This window comes from Spea bombifrons, chromosome 1 (assembly GCF_027358695.1).
Source record: "Spea bombifrons isolate aSpeBom1 chromosome 1, aSpeBom1.2.pri, whole genome shotgun sequence".
Classification (NCBI taxonomy): Eukaryota; Metazoa; Chordata; class Amphibia; order Anura; family Pelobatidae; genus Spea; species Spea bombifrons.
In genome coordinates, this window is record NC_071087.1 from 165,201,883 (window position 1) to 165,217,913 (window position 16,031).

General features: G+C 48.1%; 1 protein-coding gene across 1 annotated transcript in view; it reads right to left on the reverse strand.

Moving 5' to 3' along the window:
* Nucleotides 1-318: 318 nt before the first annotated feature.
* The window catches only part of CA9 (carbonic anhydrase 9), a 25,862-nt gene continuing 10,149 nt past the window's right edge, over nucleotides 319-16,031 (reverse strand). Inside the window, exons 3-12 of the mRNA XM_053457991.1 lie at nucleotides 14,588-14,758; nucleotides 14,272-14,414; nucleotides 8,423-8,515; nucleotides 4,181-4,247; nucleotides 3,279-3,436; nucleotides 2,194-2,335; nucleotides 1,936-1,992; nucleotides 1,643-1,678; nucleotides 1,147-1,240; nucleotides 319-494 (exon numbers count right to left, since the gene is read on the reverse strand). Of these exons, the coding sequence (XP_053313966.1) occupies nucleotides 428-494; nucleotides 1,147-1,240; nucleotides 1,643-1,678; nucleotides 1,936-1,992; nucleotides 2,194-2,335; nucleotides 3,279-3,436; nucleotides 4,181-4,247; nucleotides 8,423-8,515; nucleotides 14,272-14,414; nucleotides 14,588-14,758 (1,028 nt within the window). The 3' untranslated portion in view covers nucleotides 319-427. The remainder of the gene's footprint in view (nucleotides 495-1,146; nucleotides 1,241-1,642; nucleotides 1,679-1,935; nucleotides 1,993-2,193; nucleotides 2,336-3,278; nucleotides 3,437-4,180; nucleotides 4,248-8,422; nucleotides 8,516-14,271; nucleotides 14,415-14,587; nucleotides 14,759-16,031) is intronic.

Below are 16,031 nucleotides of genomic sequence, written 5' to 3' on the forward strand. Positions count from 1 at the left end.
AACTCGTCTTCTTGATGGGGAAAAGCTTTATCTCGTGCGATGTTGGGATTGTTCCATGGATGAGGCCATCAAGGTCCCCAGCTTCAATCTTCCACAGCGAGGTTTGGCCCCAGCCCAGGATCCGGGCAAGAGCTGGAGGAAAAGGTTTAACGCTTTATGATGTGAGAGATAGGATGAGACGCACAAGGGATGAGACGCACAGTGGATGAGACATTCAAGGGATGAGACATTCAAGGGATGAGAGACACAAGGGATGAGAGGCACAAGGGATGAGACGCACAAAGGATGAGACATTCAAGGGATGAGACGCACACGGGATGAGACACAATCTTTCTAACAAAAGAAGGCTGTAATAATAATAATAATAACACATAACGCGGCATAACACAGCGCCCTCTGCAGCCTCTGTGCATGATACGGGCGGCCGCTAGGCCAAGTTCTCCTCTGTGGTGGCCACTTTGTAGATGACATTGGATTTATTTTCAGCTTTAGTCCTAAAAAAACAACAAAAGCAGGAGTTTTGTGTCAATGGCGCCTTTATAACCCAAAACGAAGCTCAGAAAGGGGTCGGAGAACTTTAATGGCTGCTTTATTCCTCCAAGTAAATCTCCTCCAGTCACAGACGCTTTGAGGCTTTTATAAACTACAAAGATACCCAGTAAGAGCCGGGGATGGAGGCCGGGCTTCCCAGCACCTCACAGGGGTCCTGCTTTTTCCCTCTACTCGAGTGGCTCTCAGGAGGCCGGCACCTCACAGGGGTCCTGCTTTCTACCTCTACTCGAGTGGCTCTCAGGAGGCCGGCACCTAACAGGGGTCTGCTTTCTACCACTACTTGAGTGGCTCTCAGGAGGCCGGCACCTCACAGGGGTCCTGCTTTCTACCTCAACTCGAGTGGCTCTCAGGAGGCCGGCACCTCACAGGGGCTCTGCTTTCTCCCTCTACTCGAGTGGCTCTCAGGAGGCCGGCACCTCACAGGGGTCCTGATTTTTCCCTCTACTCGAGTGGCTCTCAGGAGGCCGGCACCTCACAGGGGGCCCTGGTTTCTCCCTCTACTCGAGTGGCTCTCAGGAGGCCGGCACCTCACAGTTTGGGTCAGTTTGCTGCAAAAAGCAGCAGATGGGGAATATTTCAGATGCATTTGTTTACCTCTGGTTCTTAGTCCTGTTCTTCCTCACATAGACGAAGAAGGCCACAGCTGTCACCCCGAACAGAACGCCGAATATTATAGCCAGCATGTCACCTGGTATGGAAAATATCCGATGAATAAATCATTACAATGCAGCAGCTTTTATTATTAGATAAACAGGTCAGGGGCGGCTCGTCGTGAATTATCCCGAGAAGTAATTAGTCCCTGCTCTCTGTATGGAAATACACAGGACAGGTTATAACTCCACCATAAACGGTGCGTAGAACCTTGCAATAGCGGGACATTGAGGACAAAGACTGGGTTATATCTCCATTAAAAGTTGGTGGGGGAGGGGTCCCTGATCAGCGCACTGAATATATACCGGTATATATTAATATTAATTAAAAGAGGAAACTATCTCCCAGAATTGATTCAGATTATGAGGAGCTGATGCCGAGATGAATTATCTACCCCTCTGTTCCGTGTTTTGACCCCCACCCGTGGCACCCCCATTACCTGTGCTTAGCGTGTATTCTTCACCCCCCTGTGCACCTGAAACACAAACAACCATTCTCTGAAAGCAATTATTGGAAACATCACCCGGAAAAACACAACTAGAGGGGGAAAAATATTTCACCCGCATTTTAAAAAAATATCCACTTTCCACTCGTTAGATCACGTGTCACATGTGTCCTGGGGATTGTGTCACGTGAGACGATATTCACGGCATGACATGCGCACTCTCCAGGATGATGTCACGCTCTCCCCGTACGGCAGGCATTTACCGGGTACGAGGCTGCAGGGCTTACCTTTCTCCTCGTTGCCGGGGCCATCGGGAGAATCTGTCACCACTGCTGGCACTGGACCTGTGGCCAGAAAAAGCCGCGTTACCCACTGGAGTCCACGTTACCTGCCCCAAGCCTGTCACCCACACTCGTCAGATCACACAAACGGGGCGAAAGTCTCATCGAGCAAACAACACATCTATGTATGACGGGGAAATGTCTCACACACGCGCAGGAGCAGTGCAGAGGTGGCAGACATCATCAGCATAATGCAGCTCTTACCCCCACCAAAAGCCCTCCTGCCCCCAACAGGCGCCCCAAAACTCGTGAGAACATGGCGTCCGTTGAGACTCTGTGGAAGGCGGAAATTCATCTGCAAAACGTGGTCGTGGTCGGTGTGAATTGTATCTTCCAGAACGGCCAACTGAGAACGAGAGAGACAACCACTGACCACAAAAGCACAAGAGAGGAGCCCAACGCGATGTTATACAGAGCGAGCGAGTGCGAGAGGCGCAAGGGAACTTTATAACATTATTCCCGAGATTCCTGAGAAGCCGATGTCTGCTGACTTAGTATCTCCACAAATGTGATCTCGGGGTCCAAGACGGTAACAGACGCACCAGTCTTGTGTCACAGCCCCTGGGGGGTCAGTCTGTCTGGTGTCACAGCCCCTGGGGTTCAGTCTGTCTGGTGTCACATCTCCTGGGGGTTCAGTCTGTCTCGTGTCACATCTCCTGGGGGTTCAGTCTGTCTGGTGTCACATCTCCTGGGGGTTCAGTCTGTCTCGTGTCACATCTCCTGGGGGTTCAGTCTGTCTGGTGTCACAGCCCCTGGGGTTCAGTCTGTCTGGTGTCACATCTCCTGGGAGTTCAGTCTGTCTGGTGTCACATCTCCTGGGGGTTCAGTCTGTCTGGTGTCACATCTCCTGGGGGTTCAGTCTGTCTCGTGTCACATCTCCTGGGGGTTCAGTCTGTCTCGTGTCACAGCCCCTGGGGTTCAGTCTGTCTGGTGTCACATCTCCTGGGAGTTCAATCTGTCTGGTGTCACATCTCCTGGGGGTTCAGTCTGTCTGGTGTCACATCTCCTGGGGGTTCAGTCTGTCTGGTGTCACATCTCCTGGGGGTTCAGTCTGTCTGGTGTCACATCTCCTGGGAGTTCAGTCTGTCTGGTGTCACATCTCCTGGGAGTTCAGTCTGTCTGGTGTCACATCTCCGGGGGGTTCAGTCTGTCTGGTGTCACATCTCCTGGGGGTTCAGTCTGTCTGGTGTCACATCTCCTGGGGGTTCAGTCTGTCTGGTGTCACATCTCCTGGGGGTTCAGTCTGTCTGGTGTCACATCTCCTGGGGGTTCAGTCTGTCTATACATACCTGTCTCGGAGACAGAGGGATGGTTTGGTTAAAGATGGTCCAGTTGACGCTCTGGAAGCAGGGCGGTGTAGTTAGAGATCCATTATAGCGATAATATCGGTCCAGTCGCCGAGGTAACAGCCCGCGGATATCGAAGCCAGTGACGTTGGTCGTCTGGCCTGTGATGGGATTCAGAGAAATGTTTAATTTAATTAACAAAAAAACATTTTAACTTACAGGAGGTGGAATAATTGTCTCTCCCACGAGGGCTCCACAGACCGAACCACAGATAACGAGAAATTCCACCAACTTCCCAACAAATTCCACAAACTTCCCACCACATTCCACTAACTTCCCACCACATTCCACTAACTTCCCACAAAATTCCACTAACTTCCCACTAAATTCCACCAACTTCCCACTAAATTCCACCAACTTCCCACCAAATTCCACTAACTTCCCACCACATTCCACTAACTTCCCACAAAATTCCACTAACTTCCCACCACATTCCACTAACTTCCCACCACATTCCACTAACTTCCCACAAAATTCCACCAACTTCCCACCAAATTCCACCAACTTCCCACCAAATTCCACCAACTTCCCACTAAATTCCACTAACTTCCCACAACAAAAATGAGCAAAAGGAGGCCACACATGTACTGGGTCTGGCTGCAGTGCGGCCAAGGGGGACACGGTGTAAGTTGGTACTAGAGACGGCGCGGCATAAGCTGGTACTAGAGACGGCGCGGCGTAAGTTGGTACTAGAGATGGGCGGGCAACGTGTCTGGGGTAACCTTCTTGGATCAGGTGCTATAAAATAAGCTGAGAACTTCTGGGGCCCGAACGGATCCGATCAACGGCTCCTCTGTCTCGTGAGCCACTTCGGTCTCTTCAAATGCTGTAAATTAGGAACTTACCCTCCTCCGCTACGCTCCTCAAGTGGGAGAGAAGCCGCTCGTAGGTCGGGTTTTCGTCCGCTCCCTCCTTCAACAAAAACAGGCAGCGCTTAACCCACAAAATTCTGGACAATTCCCACAACTATCACAGCACAACATGCAGAGCACATAAAATACACCCGTGGGGCCCTCGCAGCGCCACGAAGACACCGCTAGAGCCCCAATCATTCACAGCCATTCCCAAGAAATGATCAATTTCATTCATATCAAATAATCGAGATCTCCCGGTGTCCCCCGGGGGGGCGGTTCGCTGATTTAACTATACTTTATACGGGGGGCCGGCTCACCGATTTAACTATACATTATACAGGGGGCCGGTCACTGATTTATCTATACATTATACAGGGGGTCGGCTCGCTGATTTATCTCTACATTATACAGGGGGCCGGTCACTGATTTAACTATACATTATACAGGGGGCCGGTCACTGATTTATCTATACATTATACAGGGGGGCTGTTCACTGATTTAACTATACATTATACAGGGGCCGGTCACTGATTTATCTATACATTATACAGGGGGCCGGCTCACCGATTTAACTATACATTATACCGGGGGCCGGTCACTGATTTATCTATACATTATACAGGGGGCCGGTCACTGATTTATCTATACTTTATACAGGGGGCTGGCTCACCGATTTAACTATACATTATACCGGGGGCCGGTCACTGATTTATCTATACATTATACAGGGGGCCGGCTCACTGATTTATCTATACATTATACAGGGGGCCGGCTCACTGATTTATCTATACATTATACAGGGGGCCGGTCACTGATTTAACTATACTTTATACAGGGGGCTGGCTCACTGATTTAACTATACATTATACAGGGGGCCGGTCACTGATTTATCTATACATTATACAGGGGGCCGGTCACTGATTTATCTATACATTATACAGGGGGCCGGACACTGATTTATCTATACTTTATACAGGGGGCCGGCTCACCTATTTAACTATACATTTTACCGGGGCCGGTCACTGATTTATCTATACATTATACAGGGGCCGGTCACTGATTTAACTATACTTTATACAGGGGGCTGGCTCACTGATTTAACTATACATTATACAGGGGGCCGGTCACTGATTTATCTATACAATATACCGGAGGCCGGTCACTGATTTATCTATACATTATACAGGGGGCCGGACACTGATTTATCTATACTTTATACAGGGGGCCGGCTCACCTATTTAACTATACATTTTACCGGGGCCGGTCACTGATTTATCTATACATTATACAGGGGGCCGGCTCACTGATTTAACTATACATTATACAGGGGGCCGGTCACTGATTTATCTATACATTATACAGGGGACCGGCTCACTGATTTAACTATACATTATTAGGGCTGCAACAACTAATCGATAAAATCGATGATAATCGATAATGAAATTCGTTGGCAACGAATTTCATTATCGATCAGTTGAATCGATTTTTATCGATTATAAAATGAGGGTTTTTTCAGAGCAAATGCTCTGAAAAATACCCCTCGTGTTATAATCCGTTTAGTCTGACTCACAGGAGTCACAGCAGCAGTTGCTACCTACAGTTCCTCCCTACAGTCACTGCCGATTGGCCCGCCCACTTCCTTTTTCCAGTCCCTCCCTGCAATCGCAGCTGGAGAAAGAAAGGGGCGGGGCCAATCGGCAGTGACTGCAGGGAGGAATAAAGGGGCGGAGCCAAACGGGCGATTGGCTCCGCCCATTTCCTTAGCATCGCCATGGCTGTGACACTCATCTAACTGTGAGTATAAAATTAATATTTGGGCTGCTGAAAGTTAGGGGGGAGGGGGGTTAATTTAGGGGCAGTTATAGTTAATGGGGTGTTTAGGGTTAACTTAGGGGCAGTTATTGTTAATGGGGTGTTTAGGGTTAACTTAGGGGCAGTTATTGTTAATAGGGGGTTTAGGGTTAACTAAGGGGCAGTTATTGTTAATGGGGTGTTTAGGGTTAACTTAGGGGCAGTTATAGTTAATGGGGTGTTTAGGGTTAACTTAGGGGCAGGTATAGTTAATGGGATGTTTAGGGTTAACTTAGGGGCAGTTATAGTTAATGGGGTGTTTAGGGTTAACTTAGGGGCAGTTATTGTTAATGGGGTGTTTAGGGTTAACTTAGGGGCAGTTATAGTTAATGGGGTGTTTAGGGTTAACTTAGGGGCAGTTACAGTTAATGGGGTGTTTAGGGTTAATTTAGGGGCAGTTATAGTTAATGGGGTGTTTAGGGTTAATTTAGGGGCAGTGGTGATTGATGGGTTGTTTAGGGTTAATTTAGGGGCAGTTATAGTTAATGGGTTAATTTAGGGGCAGTTGTGGTTGATGGGGTCTTCAGGGTTAATTTAGGGGTAGTTATGGTTAATGGGGTGTTTAGGGTTAATTTAATGCTGAGGACTGAGGGTTAATTTAATTAATTTAATAAAGTTAACTTAAGGTGTAGTTAGAGGTAAAGTGGGCCAAACTGAGGGGAATCTAAATCCTGGGGGCAGTGAAGATAAACCCTGTATTTATTTATAAAAGTATTGTGTCTGTGCCCTATGGCATATCAGGGGGGTATACGGCATACCTGGGGAGGACGGAGTGACATATCTGGGGGTATAAGGCATATAGGGTATATAAGGCAAATGTGGGGAGGGCAGTGTGGCATGTCGGGGAGGGCAGTGTGGCAAGCCTGGGCTCAAATATGCATAACTGGGGGGCAGGTTGGGGAAATAAAAACAAGAAAAAAAATTTATTCTGCTGTTTGTTTTTAACATCCTATTTTACTTTATTAAATAATTTAAAGTAAATGAAAAATGTAATTTTTTTATCCGATTAATCGATTAATAGATTAATCGAAAAAATAATCGGCCAACTAATCGATTATGAAAATAATCGTTAGTTGCAGCCCTATACATTATACAGGGGGCTGGTCACTAATTTATCTATACATTATACAGGGACCGGCTCGCTGATTTATCTATACATTATACAGGGGCCGGTCACTGATTTATCTATACATTATACAGGGGGCCGGTCACTGATTTATCTATACATTATACAGGGGGCCGGTCGGTGATTTATCTATACATTATACAGGGGGCCGGTGACTGATTTATCTATACATTATACAGGGGCAGGTCACTGATTTATCTATACATTATACAGGGGCCGGTCACTGATTTATCTATACATTATACAGGGGGCCGGTCACTGATTTATCTATACATTATACAGGGGGCCGGCTCGCTGATTTATCTATACATTATACAGGGGCCGGTCACTGATTTATCTATACATTATACAGGGGCCTGTCACTGATTTATCTATACATTATACAGGGGGCCGGCTGGCTGATTTATCTATACATTATACAGGGGGCCGGTGACTGATTTATCTATACATTATACAGGGGCCGGTCACTGATTTATCTATACATTATACAGGGGCCGGCTCGCTGATTTATCTATACATTATACAGGGGCCGGTCACTGATTTATCAATACATTATACAGGGGGCCGGTCACTGATTTATCTATACATTATACAGGGGCCGGCTCGCTGATTTATCTATACATTATACAGGGGCCGGTCACTGATTTATCTATACATTATACAGGGGCCGGTCACTGATTTATCTATACATTATACAGGGGCCGGTGACTGATTTATCTATACATTATACAGGGGCCGGTCACTGATTTATCAATACATTATACAGGGGGCCGGTCACTGATTTATCTATACATTATACAGGGGGCCGGTCACTGATTTATCTATACATTATACAGGGGCCGGTCACTGATTTATCTATACATTATACAGGGGCCGGTCACTGATTTATCTATACATTATACAGGGGCCGGTCACTGATTTATCTATACATTATACAGGGGCCGGTCACTGATTTATCTATACATTATACAGCATTTTATCTGGGTTGGTCAGAAATATGTAAACATTATGTGTCCTGGAAAACATGGCCGATGTGGTCACCTAACTCACTCACTGAGTCCAAGTCTAAGGAACACAGTAACAGAGGACTTACCCCCGTGTGCCCCCAGTCACTTAAATGGAACCCAGACAAATAACACAAAAGACACACAATGTGGTCAACACACAATAAACGAAAGCCTGATGTGCACAATGTACACAAAAACCCCCTCCACCAGAAACACTCAGCTGGCGATGTATGACATCACAACACCAACCTCAATGAATGCGGCCAGAACCGCCAGGCCTCCGGGGCGACTCACTGCTTCCCAAATACTATCGTATTCTGCCGAGTAATGAACCACGTGAATCTACGGGGGAGAAGGAGTTAACAGTGCAGACACTGGGGTGCAAATTCTCAATGTGTAGGAGGGTAGATACTCCTAGTGAGGAGGTAAAGTCTCGGTGACGGGGCGGATTATCAGTGTTGGGGGCAGATTTGTGGGTTGATCTTATTATATCGTAAGGACTCCAGAAAAAAAAAATGGTCCTGTGGCAAAAAAATAAAGGGGACCTGTGATGTGATGTTATGTTATGTTGATTTGTGAAACCGTTAATGTTGTTAATTTCCAAACTCCAAAGTTCTACCTTAAATGCTAATATATGGTCTACCTCAGGGCTCGACAAATCCCAGGCGCCAGGTCGCCATGGCGACAGAGAATTTTGTCCTGGCGCCTAGGCTTTGTCAGCCTCTTACATCCAGAAAAAAATGTGGATGTAAGAGGCTGAGTCACCACACGGGGGCGCTGCTGCTACTGTCTGCCCAGAAGTCTGGGCAGACAGCACAGCCACTCAGAGCCCGCCCCCGAGCCTGAGATCACTCCCACGGAGTGATCCTGTAGGCTGAAAACGCGGTTGCTGGAAAAGCAGCACTCGTGTTTTCAGCTGCCACAGGCAGCCTCAGGGAAGGGGTTTGTGTGTTGATTGGGTCCCCACACAAGTCTGGGGACCTCACCCAACACCCCCCAGCTGCCTGATCGCTCCATGGGAGCGACAGCGCAGCGTTAACCCCTTCAATGCCGCGATCGCGGCATTTAGGGGTTAATTCCCGTTTTGGGGGCTTTGCTGCTGGTGGTCTGCCTGGAAGCCCTGGCAGACCAGCAACAGCAAAAACGAGCCCCCACAAGCCCTTTGATGACTCCTGTAGGCATGGAAGCCTACAGCAGTCATCAAACTCCCTCTGCAATGGCTGCTCTATAGACCAGCAATTGAGTCCCAGCTGCCAGAGGCAGCTTCAGGGACAGGGGAGAGGGTTCTTCGGTCTCCACATGAGTGTGGAGACCAGCCCCAACAACGCCCCCCCCCCTGCCTGATCGCTCCCTGAGAGCGACAGTGCAGCGTTAACCCCTTCAATGCCGCGATCACGGCGTTTTAGGGGTTAACTCCCGTTTTGTAAGGGACCAGCAACAGCAAAAACGAGCCCCCACAAGCCCTTTGATGACTCCTGTAGGCATGGAAGCCTACAGCAGTCATCAAACTCCCTCTGCAATGGCTGGTCCATAGACCAGCAATTGAGTCCCAGCTGCCAGAGGCAGCTTCAGGGACAGGGGAGAGGGTTCTTCGGTCTCCACATGAGTGTGGAGACCAGCCCCAACACCGCCCCCCCCCCCCCGTTGCCTGATCGCTCCCTGAGAGCGACAGTGCAGCGTTAACCCCTTCAATGCCGCGATCACGGCGTTTTAGGGGTTAACTCCCGTTTTGTAAGGGACCAGCAACAGCAAAAAAACGAGCCCCCACAAGCCCTTTGATGATTCCTGTAGGCATAGAAGCCTACAGCAGTCATCATAGACTCCCCCCTGCAGTGGTTGGTCTATAGACCAGCAATTGCTTCCCAGCTGCCAGAGGCAGCTTCAGGGACAGGGTGAGAGGGTTCTTTGGTCTCGCCATGAGTGTGGAGAGCAGCCCCAACACCCCCCTGCTGCCTGATCGCTCCATGAGAGCGACAGTGCAGCGTTAACCCTTCAATGCCACAATTGTGTATGCCACATTCGTGGCTTTGCAGGGGTTAACATTTGTCCCCACAAGCTTGTGGGGACTAAATATCTGTCAATGCTGTGCTCCAATGGAACATCAGCATCGAAAGAGTTAAAAAAATGAAAAAAATTAATTAAAAAAAAAAACCAAACAGCACTGACCTGAAAGTCCAGGGTGATTCCAGGTCAAACGCTGTGAGTTTAGTAAGTGGGCTGAAGATGATCGGATCCCTCCTGACCAACTGTTAGTTTAAAAAAATCCTGGCTCCTAACTTTTTTACCTGGCGCCTAGATTCAGAACAAATTTGTCAAGCCCTGGTCTACCTTAAGTCCTGTTGTGTACAATTGTGTGTGTGAGCATGTATGTGTAATTGTGTGTGTGTGAGCGTGGATGTATAATTGTGTGTGAGCATGGATGTATAATTGTGTGTGAGCATGGATGTATAATTGTGTGTGAGCATGGATGTATAATTGTGTGTGTGAGCATGGATGTATAATTGTGTGTGAGCATGTATGTACAATTGTGTGTGTGAGCATGGATGTGTAATTGTGTGAGTGTGAGCATGTATGTGTAATTGTGTGTGTGTGTGAGCATGGATGTATAATTGTGTGTGTGTGAGCATGGATGTATAATTGTGTGTGAGCATGGATGTATAATTGTGTGTGAGCATGGATGTACAATTGTGTGTGTGAGCATGTATGTGTAATTGTGTGTGTGTGAGCATGGATGTATAATTGTGTGTGTGTGAGTATGTATGTGTAATTGTGTGTGTGTGTGTGAGCATGGATGTATAATTGTGTGTGAGCGTGGATGTATAATTGTGTGTGAGCATGGATGTATAATTGTGTGTGTGAGCATGGATGTACAATTGTGTGTGTGAGCATGTATGTGTAATTGTGTGAGTGTGAGCATGTATGTGTAATTGTGTGTGAGCATGGATGTATAATTGTGTGTGTGTGTGTGTGAGCATGGATGTATAATTGTGTGTGAACATGGATGTATAATTGTGTGTGAGAGTACGTATGTGTAATTGTGTGTGTGTGTGAGCATGTATGTGTAATTGTGTGTGAGCGTGAGTGTATAATTGTGTGTGAGTGTGGATGTATAATTGTGTGTGTAAGCATGTATATGCAGCTGCAGAGTGCAGGAGTAGTTTGGAGATCGCAATCTCCCTCTATTCGGCTCAACATTAGGGAGCCCAAGGTCTGTCACTTCACACCTCGCTTTACTGCTCCCTAATCACTATGCACCGAAAAATAATGCCGAGCCCCAGAATATGATGTCATACCCCCACGCTCTGCATCAATAACCGGCACGCAGTGAAGTGACAGAGCTCATGTGTGTGTAAGGGCAGTGCATGTGTATCTGTGTGTTTATGGGCAGGTGTGTGTAAAGGCATGGTCTAAGTACAGGTGTGTGTGAGGGCAGTGTATGTGTATGTGTAAGGGCAGTGTATGTGTATATGTGTGTTTATGGGCAGGTGTGTGTAAAGGCAGTGTGTAAGTACAGGCGTGTGTGGGGGCAGTGTATGTGTAGGGGCAGTGTATGTGTATATGTGTGTGTAAAGGCAGTGTGTAAGGGTCCTGGGATGGAGGCTAACATTAGCCTTTTTTTATAAAACAAAAACCTCTGCTGCTGTGGACTACTCTTCCAATGATACTCAGCAGTGGCGGAACTACCGGGGTCGCAGGGGTCGCGACTGCGACCGGGCCCTGGCGGCAGGGGGGCCCAAGCCAAGGGGCCGCCCGAAATCGGGCAGGGGCGTCCAACATGCGGCCCGCGAGACCTCGAGGTGCGGCCCGCGTAAGATCGGCAGCCAGGGCAACCGATCTTATGCGAGCCGCACCTCAAGCCCTGCTACTTACTTGTGGGAGGGTCTTCTGGACTGCACAGAGGAAGTGGAGATCACGTGACATCCTACTTCCTCTGTGCTTTAGCAGAGAAGGCAGAGGGAGGCCGCGCCCCCTGCTGAAGTCTGTGAGCGGCATCGAGGAGCTGCAGTGCAGGTAAGGGGGTGGGGAGGTTGTTTGAATGAGTGTGTGTGATTGAGGGAATGAATCTGTGAATGAATGATTATATGAATAAATGTGTGTGATAGCATGGATGTGTAAGTGCTGGAACCTAGGCATGATGGGACTGTGATTCCTGTTAGCAATCACACTCCTATCATGCCAAGTCAGCCAGTACATGCTGAAACCTGGCCAGCTGCCCCCCTTGTGTAGTGATGCTGCCAGCAGTATGGAGTCTGCACATCACTTACAGCCACCCTGTACCAGCGTGTATTGGCTGACTTGGCATGATAGGAGTGTGATTGCTAACAGCAATCGAGGAGCTGCAGTGCAGGTAAGGGGGTGGGGAGGGTGTTTGAATGAGTGCGTGTGATTGAGGGAATGAATCTGTGAATGAATGATTATATGAATAAATGAGTGTGTGTGTGTGTGATAGCATGGATGTGTAAGTGCTGGAACCTAGGCATGATGGGACTGTGATTCCTGTTAGCAATCACACTCCTATCATGCCAAGTCAGCCAGTACATGCTGAAACCTGGCCAGCTGCCCCCCTTGTGTAGTGATGTTGCCAGCAGTATGGGGTCTGCACTTACAGCCACCCTGTACCAGCATGTACTGGCTGACTTGGCATGATAGGAGTGTGATTGCTAACAGCAATCACAGTCCCATAATGCCAAGGTTCCAGCATTTACTGGATGGATGTGTAAGTGCTGGAACCTAGGCATGATGGGACTGTGACTACTGTTAGCAATCACACTCCTATCATGCCAAGTCAGCCAGTACATGCTGAAACCTAGCTAGCTGCCCCCCTTGTGTAGTGATGCTGCCAGCAGTATGGGGTCTGCACATCACTTACAGCCACCCTGTACCAGCATGTACTGGCTGACTTGGCATGATAGGAGTGTGATTGCTAACAGCAATCACAGCGAGCACAGTCCCATCATGCCTAGGTACCAGCATTTACTGGTTGCCTGGGTATGATAGGAGTGTGATTGCTGTTAGCAATCACACTCCTATCATGCCAAGTCATATTGCTAATTTTGTCCAATTGTGTGTTACCTACTTTTATTAAAAATGTGAGTTTTTATTATTATTTTTAAAGGTGGGGGTCATTTTCGGTTTTGGCTAAGTGAACCCTGAATGTTTTGGTCCAGAATTTTCATTTTAGTTCATCCCTAGAATAAATCTAGGGAATCCTGAATTTGTAGTCGCAAAACTTTCTAGGCCCAGAAATCAGTGAGAGGAAGAGTAAAGGTTTTGTGTCATTTTACTTTATTTTAATCTGCATATTTTATTAAAGGCCATATTTTTTGTCACAGTGAAAAATGAGTGCGGCCCGCGCACGTATACAATTCTGATGAAGTGGCCCACTGCAGAAAAAACTTGGACACCCCTGGATTATGCCCTTTGTACATGCGCCCCTTTTTCTTTGATTTTTTTACAGATATGATTCAATATGTAAATTGAATTTGTTGAAAAAAAATTGTTGGGTAAAAATCATGTTTTTTTTTGGGGGGGTGAGGGGGTGGGGGTGTGGGGGGGGCCCTTAACAGATTCTCGCACCCGGGCCCTGAGGCGTCTAGTTACGCCCCTGATACTCAGCCAGCATTATGGTGGACAACTGGCTGGCTTTGGATCATGGGAATTGTAGTTCACAGCTAACATCTGCAGCTTTACTGTTAACTGCACTTCCCATGATGCTGAGCCAGCATCACGCAAGCAGTGTGTCTGGCTGAGCCTCATGTGAACTGTAGTTAACAGCAGATGATGTGACAGGTGTTAGTTGTGGATTACAACTCCCATGATGCCTAGTCACGGTGGACACCTGGCTGGCTGATCATCATGGGAATTGTAGTTCACAGCTAACATCTGCAGCTTTAACTACTGTTAACTGCACTTCCCATGATGCTCAGCCAGCATCATGGAAGTAGTATGTCTGGCTTAGCCTCATGGGATTTTAATTCAATGCGTTGGTTATTTTTAATATGCATGACTGTGCTGACAGAAATGAAGCGTGTTTTAAGTGGTGATGCGACATGTTGGGAGGTATGCATATCATTCACACACAAAGCATGGAGTCCGACCTCTCCGGGGAATCTGTGTCCATTAACCGTGTGCTCTGATCCAGGGCTGCTCTCCGACCCCCAGTGGAAGTGAAGCTGAGCCGCTCTGTATGTCTGAGCGAGACCTTCAATTATCAACAGGTTGTCAGGAAGGTCAAGAACAACTAAAAGGACAGACAGGAACATGTATGTCACATAAATAGACCCCTGTTTATCCCTCCACCCTCACATTCCTCAGACCCCTGTGTGTCCCTCCACCCTCACGTTCCTCAGACCCCTGTGTGTCCCTCCACCCTCCCGTTCCTCGGACCCCTATGTCCCCTATAAAGCAGGTTACCTGTGTGGCCGTTGTTTTTGAGCTTCAGTGTTTCTTCTGGAGTCACATTGTACCCAGACAGACGAATCGGCCTCAGACTGGCATCGAATGTCACTGAGCTGGTGTTCACATTAATTGGAGATTGTTCTGAGCCCCCACAATGAGGGAAACTGGAATCCCATTCATGTGTGTCTGTATGAGGAAGGGAAATGTGAAAATTTACCGTAACCATACGTGCAGAACATACATCACATACATACGTGAACATACATACATCACGACATACAGCGAGGAGCAGCGATACACCACGAGAAGATCCAACCGCAGAACATACATCACGACATACAGCGAGGAGCAGCGATACACCGCGAGAAGATCCAACCGCAGAACATACATCACGACATACAGCGAGGAGCAGCAATACACCGCGAGAAGATCCAACCGCAGAACATACATCACGACATACAGCGAGGAGCAGCGATACACCGCGAGAAGATCCAACCGCAGAACATACATCACGACATACAGCGAGGAGCAGCGATACACCGCGAGAAGATCCAACCGCAGAACATACATCACGACATACAGCGAGGAGCAGCGATACACCGCGAGAAGATCCAACCGCAGAACATACATCACGACATACAGCGAGGAGCAGCGATACACCCCGAGAAGATCCAACCGCAGAACATACATCACGACATACAGCGAGGAGCAGCGATACACCGCGAGAAGATCCAACCGCAGAACAAACATCACGACATACAGCGAGGAGCAGCGATACACCCCGAGAAGATCCAACCGCAGAACATACATCACGACATACAGCGAGGAGCAGCGATACACCGCGAGAAGATCCAACCGCAGAACATACATCACGACATACAGCGAGGAGCAGCGATACACCGCGAGAAGATCCAACCGCAGAACATACATCACGACATACAGCGAGGAGCAGCGATACACCGCGAGAAGATCCAACCGCAGAACATACATCACGACATACAGCGAGGAGCAGCAATACACCGCGAGAAGATCCAACCGCAGAACATACATCACGACATACAGCGAGGAGCAGCGATACACCACGAGAAGATCCAACCGCAGAACATACATCACGACATACAGCGAGGAGCAGCGATACACCGCGAGAAGATCCAACCGCAGAACATACATCACGACATACAGCGAGGAGCAGCGATACACAGCGAGAAGATCCAACCGCAGAACATACATCACGACATACAGCGAGGAGCAGCGATACACCGCGAGAAGATCCAACCGCAGAACATACATCACGACATACAGCGAGGAGCAGCGATACACCGCGAGAAGATCCAACCGCAGAACATACATCACGACATACAGCGAGGAGCAGCGATACACCGCGAGAAGATCCAACCGCAGAACATACATCACGACATACAGCGAGGAGCAGCGATACACCGCGAGAAGATCCAACCGC